The sequence below is a fragment of the Ailuropoda melanoleuca genome, chromosome 5 (assembly GCF_002007445.2).
Source record: "Ailuropoda melanoleuca isolate Jingjing chromosome 5, ASM200744v2, whole genome shotgun sequence".
Lineage (NCBI taxonomy): Eukaryota > Metazoa > Chordata > Mammalia > Carnivora > Ursidae > Ailuropoda > Ailuropoda melanoleuca.
In genome coordinates, this window is record NC_048222.1 from 15,595,374 (window position 1) to 15,604,814 (window position 9,441).

Below are 9,441 nucleotides of genomic sequence, written 5' to 3' on the forward strand. Positions count from 1 at the left end.
ACTTACAATCAGTCAGGATATATTCCTTCCTTTCTCAAAAAAGAAGTGGGGTCAGCCGGCCAGAGGATACACTTAGCACCTCTTGGTGCAACAACTTCAGGTAAGAACAACTTTATAGTTTTTGAGATTTCTGATCAGAAAGGAGCTCTTTCTAAGTTTATACCATCCTTTCCCCAAGTGAAGACTTAAATTAGTCTCACCTTATAAACACAGTTCTGTTTCTGGCAAAATGTCCTTTCTTCTTCTGAAGATGTGATTTGAGGGTCTGTCGTAAGAGCTACCTCTAATTAAGCGGTTCCTCCTCTCTGCAGGCACATGTTATGCCATTTAATCTTCGTAAAGCTGGATGAGGTAGCCCTTCTACAGAGGAGCTTGACTAGAACTGGCTATGAATGTTCTCAAAATTATTCTAATCTAAAATAGAGGTCCTCATGAAAGCGCCTCAAGTAAAGGCTAAGGCAGACAGAAGTTTGGTAAGATACAAAGTTGTAGGGTAATATCAAGAGTTCACCCTAAAAGTAATGTTGCAGCGTGTCCTAACCAGGAGCTTATCTCGAAACTCCTGATTCGAGCTGCCAGTCTTTAAAGTTCACACTGTTGGAGCTAAAACTGTAAAAAGCACTGGACTTCTGTAATTTACGATCTCTTACTTACCACAGGGTAGAACTGGTAAACAGTATTCAGTTACCTTATCTGTGAAAAGAATTGCTTCCTTATCCCTCTACTGAAACAAAATATGTAAGTGAACACTTGATATACAGCAACGATTTTTTTCTTTTAAAGTCTCAGGTATTTTAAGCCAGCCTTACAGTCAGTCACCAGCCATGGCTTAGTAGCAATTTTTAAAATAAAAGCAGAAAATCATAATGTGGGGCGCCTGGGTAGCGCAGTCATTAAGCGTCTGCCTTCAGCTCAGGGCGTGATCCCGGCGTTCTAGGATCGAGTCCCACATCGGGCTCCTCCGCTGGGAGCCTGCTTCTTCCTCTCCCACTCCCCTGCTGTGTTCCCTCTCTCGCTGGCTGTCTCTCTGTCACATAAATAAATAAAATCTTTAAAAAAAAAAAAAGAAAGAAAATCATAATGTTTCAAATTATTTTGTTATCTGAGTACCTGCTCTTATAAAGTGGGTATTTTTTATTTTTATTTATTTATTTATTTAAGATTTTATTTATTTATGTGACAGAGAGACAGCCAGTGAGAGAGGGAACACAGCAGGGGAGTGGGAGAGGAAGAAGCAGGCTCCCAGCGGAGGAGCCCGATGTGGGACTCGATCCTAGAACGCCGGGATCACGCCCTGAGCTGAAGGCAGACGCTTAANAGCCGAAGGCAGACGCTTAACGACTGCGCTACCCAGGCGCCCCTGAAAGTGGGTATTTTTTAAACTATTTTTATAAGATACTGAAGGCCTTTACATATTAAGTATTCTGTCAGATTAGCATACATAGTCCTGTTTTTATTTTTTTAGTAAATGCTTTCTCCTAACTTTTCATCTCTTCATTTACTCTGCTCATCAGATATTCCTATAGATGGTGGTAGGAGGAAAGGTAAAAAAAAGAAGTAAATATTAACCACTCTCAAGTGGTCAATGCAAATCCTTAGGAAAACACTGTTCTGTAAGAGATGTGTCTTCCAGTACTCCCACTTGTGTGGCAGTTTCCCACAAGAAAATAAAACCAGGTCATTACCATATTTACTCAACTATTCCCCTTCTCTTGTAGTCTCCCTCCCTCTCTGCTCCTCCTTGTCCTTACTCTCATGTTTTGAGAAGAAAAATCAAATTAATTTCTTCCAGCTTTCCCATGTAATCTCTCATCCCAGACTTCCTAACAGCTCCTTCTCCCCTTGCACTGATGGTAACAAGAACTTTGAGGAGGGACTTCTTTCCTAGACAGCCACCCTTTACAAGGGCAGAGAGGGCCCTGTTCTAAGTGCGCTACATTCATTAACTCAACTACAGAAGGTACTATTATCATGATCTGTTTCACAGAGGTTTGTTTCTTGCTCAAAGTGACACAATGGTGGCACTGATTAAATTCTTAACTACAGGTGAACATCTTTCCTTTAGCAAACATTTTCTACAAGAAGTTAAATGCCCCTGATAGGACACGTGTGGCTCTTAAAATAAATGCACAGCAAACCTGAGAGGGCTGTCTGCCCCGTGCTCAGGAGGGACAGGGCCTGGTCTGGCTTAGACACAAAAGCATTTCTTGCCCTGTCACGATATCTCAGCTCCTTTGTCGGCTACTAAGTTCTTCACCAAGGGTGCTTGAATCCTGAAACTATTCTCTCTCACACAGGAATCCTAAATGTAAACACTATATACCCTTCTTGGCAAAATGATTCCCTCTTCAAAGGTTTTTAAAGTATCTGCCTGGACACAGTTTCCCTCAAATGCATTTACGACTTGACGTAGCTACGTCACGACCTGGAGGAAAGCTCTCTGTTACTCCCCATATCCCGCATTTTGCACCCCAAGGGCATCACCCTATTAGCTGAAGGGGTTCTCTGAATCACCAGGGCTTATGGCCTCTCTCCCAACCTCCTTCCCCTCCTACCCTCCCATACACATGCTCCTCCACGCCCGGTACCATTTTGGCCTGCAGACCTCAGGTGTGGGTTCACAAATTTTACACACTGGTGCTAGTCTACATTCCCGTGGGTTAGAACTAAAGGGCCATTCCTGGAAAACTCGGTTAGCGGTTTAACCAGTTTTTCCTTAACAGTTAACGGTTGACTGGCTCTTCTAAACACTTTGTCCCTGCCTCATTTAGCTTTTTATTGACTATAACCTGGAGAATTTTAAACATGGTAACAGTGAGAGGATAGGACAGGGTGACTGTCACCAGGGCAGTTCCTCACTTAATGCTATACTCCCCTTAAGCTGAGGTCAGCAGCACACTGGACCCACACTACTCCTATAATCTCCCCTCCACTCCCAGTTTTACAGAGAAAGTGTGTGTGTGTGTGTATATATATATGTGTGTGTGTGTGTGTGTGTGTGTGTATATATATATATATATATAAATAACAACAACAAGTAAGTAAATCCGGTATAGTGCTAGGTGTACAAAATGGTTAGACTCATTTCAAAATTGGCACTTAAGAGTTTAATCCAAGAGTGACAGCCACCACAGTGTGAAAAGATACTTCAATCTCAAACGGAAAGATCCAACATCCCTCTTTAGACGGAATACCTGATAATCAGCTATAAATGTGGGCAGACGAGGGAAGGACTGGAGAAGAGATTGAAGTTCTCCATAAAACGATTTACTGCTTTGTCATGAGATGTTAAAGCAAGTTTAGCTTGTAAATTGTTCTGATAAGAACAAATATTTAACAAATTAAAATTTAGCAAATATTTAATTAGCCAAATGTATGAATAAAACAAACCTTATGATGAAAGGTTTGGATCTTAGGAGTGGCTCACCTTTTAAAGGAATTGTTTTCACCCATCATTTTCCCAATTTAAAAAATGAAGTTTCTTGCCTCTAAAAACCCCATTTTCATGTTTAAATCTATGATGGGATCCCAACGTTGTAGCTCCATGAAGCTGGAGACTTATAGGATTCACAATTACAAATAAATTATCTGTAGTGGGTATTAACTTGGATATTAGTCAGATGAAACCACTACGTGATTTTACAAAGTCACTGACACTCTAGGTATTGCCTGTTGAACCTGAACCAAGAATTTTCTTGGTCACCCTGGTTGATGTTGCCTACCTAAATGTGTTAAGGCATTTGAGTGAACCCAAAAAAGAAATAGCAACAGTATCAGAACTGCAAACCAGAAATATTGGCTCTTAAGCTACTGAGAATTCTGTATCAACGTTGAGTACACTGAATTTTTAGTTTTAATATTTAAAAAATCTTAGAGACCACTGAACTCATCTTTTAAAGATAAACTCTAGACTTCCCCATAAAATAAAAAGATAAATTTCTTGATTTTAAATTTGATAATCAAATGAATAAATTTCTACCTTCCAATTCTCATTTCTTCCAGAATATACCTGGAACACAAAACCTGGTCGGGGGCAGTTTTCAGGACCTACTTACAACCCTACAGCCAAGAATCTAAATATTGTGAACCGTGCGCAGCCAGTTCCCTCAGTGCATGGAAGGACAGACTGGGTGGCCAAGTACGGTGGCCACCGGTAGGAGTCTCGTGTGAAACCCCACAGCATTGCTCCATGGAATCCATGCAAGTCCCCTGACCCTGGGAAATGTCTACAGATGTCTATTTCTACTGAGTTCTGGAAGAAATATGCAGTAGTGGGTACTTTAAGAGCAAAAACCATCTCCTATTTTCTTTTCTAGAAATGAAATACATTTTCTTAGCATCAGTTGTCCACAGTGCTGATATATGAGTAGGACTTTACAAAGTATTGAATAAACTATTTGCCAAAGTATCAAGTATTTGATCTACAAATTAATAGTTACTATGTATGATAAGAATCTTTTTTTAAAAAGGCCTTCAGAAAGTATTTAGAGTGTTTTAATTTTCATGTTATTTGCTAAATTAATTTAACATTTCGTCAGTTGGCCTCAAAGGTTTGTTTTTTTATAGCAATTAGGTAGACTTCTGTTGGCTGTCAGTTATGGTTCTTATGTGGCTAAGGCTCTGCCCTACCAGTTTGGCAATGGCAAAAGATGCTCATTTATCATATGCTTTTCTACTTTGAAATTATGGAAGCGACGGTAATTCCATCTTGAGCAGGATATCTTTCTTAGGAATAAATTTAACATGAAGATCTCAAAATTATGTGACCCAATTTTAGTGGAGAGTCTGTTTGATTTTGACCAACACAACTCCCATGAATTCATGGTGACTATCAAACCCAATGGCTTGAAGACTCCCAAATCAACCAAGTCAGGGCTCTCTCATCTTCACATCATTAAGGAAGTTCTTGAAACTGTGACGTGTGTCCATCAGACTTTGAAAATACTTTGCTTCCATGTTCCTACTAGACACAAAAATGAGGTGTGCCAGCTTGTCTGTCCCCCAAAGCAAACTCTTGCTGCTGCAGATCACTGACCTGTCTCTGAGCTTGACATCTACTCTGAAGAGCAAATACATTCAGTTGCTATAGCAGTGATTTCACTTAGTATAATTTTTTTTCTTTAATTTCTAAACTGGTACTTAAAATAGACATTTTGAACTTGGAACTACTCTATTTAAACCTGCCATTTTGTGGACTGGACATTAGTACTGTATATTCTTTTTAAAGAATAATAATGTCATCAACTGCTATTTTTATGCATTTTCTAACTCTGTAACAAATGCTAATGTAATTGGTACCTTGTGGACATTATCCAAAGACATCATAAAATGATAGTAATATGGTATTTTTGTATAGAAGATTCAGCTCACCTTGCTGAAAAATGTTAAAATCTGAAGAGTTATTTATGTTGATGGTAATGGTTATATATATTTGTACAGTTTTAATTAATGTCTCAAAGCTAAAAAATTATTTTGTGTTGCTGGGAAGCTTTTATACTTCTCAAAAGATATTAAAATAAATATGGTTAACTGGTGTGGTTTTTTTTATACTTTTAAACTTTATAATCTGAGGGCTATTTGTCATTTTCATTATAGACTTTTGTTTTTCTAGCAGTTTTAGGTTTACAGAAAAAATTCATTGGGAAGTACAGTTTCCTTATACCCCCCCTTCAGGCCCCTTTCCCAATTTTCCCTATTATTAACATCTTGCACTAGTGTGGGACATTTGCTGTAACTGATGAGTCAGTATCAGTACACCTTTAGTCCACAGTTTACCTTAGGGTTCATGCTTTGTATTGTATATTCTGTGGGTTTTGACAAAATACACAACGGCATGTATCCACCACTACAGTATCCTAGAGATTAGCTTCATTGCCCCAAAAATCCCGTGTCCTACCCACTCATCGTTCTCTCCCGCCCCCGCAAACCTCTGGCAACCACCAATCTTTCCATCATCTCCACCATGCTCCTGTTCCAGAATGTCACATCGTTAGAATCTACACCGGTTTCTTTCACTTAGCAAGATGCATTTAAGTTTCTTCCATACCTTTCCTAGCTCAGTAGCTCATGTCTGTTTCTTGCTAACTAATATTTCATTGTATATATGCACTACAGTTTATTTATCCATTCACCTACTGAAGAACATCTTGTGTTCAAGTCTGGGCAATTATGAATAAAGCTGCTCACTCCAGTAGCAATAAGCATATCTAGCATCCAGATCTTGATTTCTAATACCAGGGTCCAGTAAAAGGAACCAGGGCTTTCTGGAGAGATGGCTGATTCTAGTACTGAGCATGAAATACACAAGCTGATACTGGAGATCTGATAGTGCTAGGAAGTAACAAAGTTATAAAAAAAAAAAAAAAAAAAGCAAAAGCAAAACCCAACAAGCAGAAGCAGCCCACACTGATGGGCTAGGTGAAAGAAACATAGGAGCTAAATGGATGAGCTCCTAATGGCCAAAACTGCAACAATTTGAGAAAGAAAATTAATAAAGAAGTCATTGAATTATAACCCAAAGTGGGAAATACATATCCTGGGGTCCATACTGATATAAATAAGTGAATAAATAAGTAGGGGAAAAGAAACAAATCTCCCATGCAGAATCCCAAATAATTTTTGTAAATACTCTGCCTTCAAGGTGGAAGAGTACAACTCCCCAATCCTTAAGTACAGAATGGGCACGGTGACTTCCTTTCAAAGAGTACAGTATGGGGGAGGAAGGAATAACTTCACAGTGGAGAAGCCTGATTGAATACTACCTCAAGCCAGATAATCAAGGTCAACATCAACAATAATATCGTGTTCATATGCGTGATGTTAATATTATGTGATGAAAACAGCACTTTGCTCCTAAAATTTCCTAAGTCCAGTCTAACCATAAGGAAAACACTAGACAAATTCTAATAGAAAAGCATTCTACAAAACACTTGGTCAATACTCCTCCAAACTATCAGGGTCATCGAAAACAAGGCAAATCTGAGAAACAGTGATAGCCAAGAGGAGCTTAAGGAGACATGACAACTAAGTAATGTGGGATCCTAGATGAGATCCTGGAATAGAAAAACAATATTAGTTTTTAAAAACTTAGAAAATCTGAATAAAATATGGACTTTACCAATACTGACTCAGAGTTCTAACAAATATTTTATGCTAACCTAAGATATTAATAATAGAGAAAACTAGGTGTGGGGTATGTGGGAACTCTGTACTGTCTTCTCAAAACGGTCCTAAAAAGTCAAGTGTATTTTTAAAAAGTAGATTTGATCTATAAATTCAGCAAATATTTACTAAGTGCCTACTAAGTACTAAGTGTAGTATATACGGTAATGACAAAACAGTCGTTTTCCCTGACCTCACAGAACATATATTCTGGAGGCATACATTAAATAAACACACATGAAATTGTATATTGGCAAACTATGATGGGGTTAAGATAAAGAACAGAACAGTAGGGAGACTAAAGAAATCTAAATGTTGAGAAACAACTGAATGGTTTTAAGTGTAGTAGTCAAAATATACTTGAAATATGCCTCCACCTGCTGGGTAAAGAAATAATTGTTGAGCCAAACCATGAAAACAAGGAGTCCTACTAGAAGATTAAATGATGGTGAGGCTTAGACTTGGGTACTGGCAACAGTATGGAAAAGAATTAAGTATAACTGTTAATAGGAAGCTACTGGGTTTTAGTGTTACTTTCTTGCTGCTTTATAGAATTTTCTCATTGGTTCAATATGTTTTTAGTTGCTTGTCTTGGAGTTTTCTAGATAGATACATATATTAACTGTTTAAAATGTTTAATTTCTTTTTTCCAGTATTTATACCTTATTTCTCATGTTTTACTGTTTTGTCTGGTGTCTCTAGAACAATGTTGATCTTGTCAGTAACAGCAAATATATTATTTCTAACTTAAAGCCACAAGATGAAATAAATGGTAGCCAATAAAAACCTAAGGCACATAATATGCTCGAGTGAGTCAAAAAGTACTTATATTAGTGTCAATTAATTTTGTTCAGATTGCTATCTAATTTAAAAATACTTATGAAAAAGTTCCCATTCATCATAACAAAGGCATAAAATATCCTACAATACTCTTAACAGAAATACAAAGAACTAAATGAATATAGATCTAAAATATGAAGACATTAAAAACAAAACTCAATTAACAACCAGAAAACAACATACAAAATGGTAATACGTATGTATCAATTACTTTAAGTTACTTTAATTGGCCTTAATGCTCCAATCACAATACACATGGTGGCTACATGGATTAAAAAAAAAAAGACCCATCCATATACTGTCTACAAGAGACTCACTTCAGATCTAAAGACACATGCAGACTGAAAGTGAAGAGATGGAAAAGATATTCCATGCAAATGGAAACAAAAAGCTAAAGTAGCAATACTCATCAGACAAAACTTTTAAAACAAACGCAACAAAAGACAAAAGCATTATTACATAATGATAAAAGCGTCAATCCAAGAAGAGGTAGAACATTTACAAATATCTGCATACCTAACACAGGAATACCTAAATATATAACACAAATATTAACAGACATAAAGAGGGAAATTGACAATAATACAGTCATAATAGGAGACTTTAATACCCCGCTTACATTAATGGACAGATTATCAAGACAAAAAAGTCAATAAAACACTGTCCTTAAATGACAGATCAAACCAGATAGACTTATTAGATATACAGAGAACATTTAATCTTCAAGCTGCAGAATACACATTCTTTTCAAGTGCACATTAAACATTCTCCAGGATCACAACAGGATCACACTGGACCACAAAACAAGTCTCAATAAATTTAAGAGAACTTAAATCATACCAAACATCTTTTCCAAGCACAACAGTATGAAGCTAGAGATCAATTACAAAAGTAAAACTGAAAAAAACCCCGCAACACATGGAGACTAAACATTACACTACCAAGCAACCAATGTGTCAACAGAAAAAGAGAAAATCAAAAAATGCCTTAAGACAAATGAAAATGGAAATAAGACTTTCCCAAATCTATGGGACACAGTAAAAGCAGTTTTAAGAGAAAAGTTTATAGCAATAAGCAAGAAACAAGAAAAATCTCAAATAAATAACTTTTCACCTAAAGGAACTAGAAAAACAACAACAACAACAGCAAAGCGCAAAGTTAGTAGAAGGAGGGAAATAATAAAGATCAGAACGAAATAAAAGAAAGTAATAAAGAAAAAGAGAGAGGGGAGGGGAGGGGAAGGGAAGGGAAGGGAAGGGAAGGGGGAAGGGGGAAGGGGAAGGGAGGAAGGAAAGAAGGAGAGAAGAAAAGAAAGAAAAAAGAAAAGAATTACGAAACTAAAAGCTGGTTCTTTGCAAAGATAAACAAAATTGATAAGCCTCTACTCAGACTCATCAAGAAAAGATGAGAGAGAGACCAAATCAGAAATGGAAGAGAAGT

At 37.3% G+C, this 9,441-nt stretch overlaps 1 protein-coding gene across 1 annotated transcript in view; it reads left to right on the plus strand.

The window, feature by feature from the left end:
• Positions 1 to 4,345, plus strand: part of MAK (male germ cell associated kinase) — a 54,949-nt gene extending 50,604 nt beyond the window's left edge. The window contains exons 13-14 of the mRNA XM_034660322.1: positions 1 to 100; positions 4,003 to 4,345. The exon at positions 1 to 100 is cut by the window's left edge and continues 7 nt beyond it. Of these exons, the coding sequence (XP_034516213.1) occupies positions 1 to 100; positions 4,003 to 4,157 (255 nt within the window). The 3' untranslated portion in view covers positions 4,158 to 4,345. The remainder of the gene's footprint in view (positions 101 to 4,002) is intronic.
• Positions 4,346 to 9,441: the final 5,096 nt, after the last annotated feature.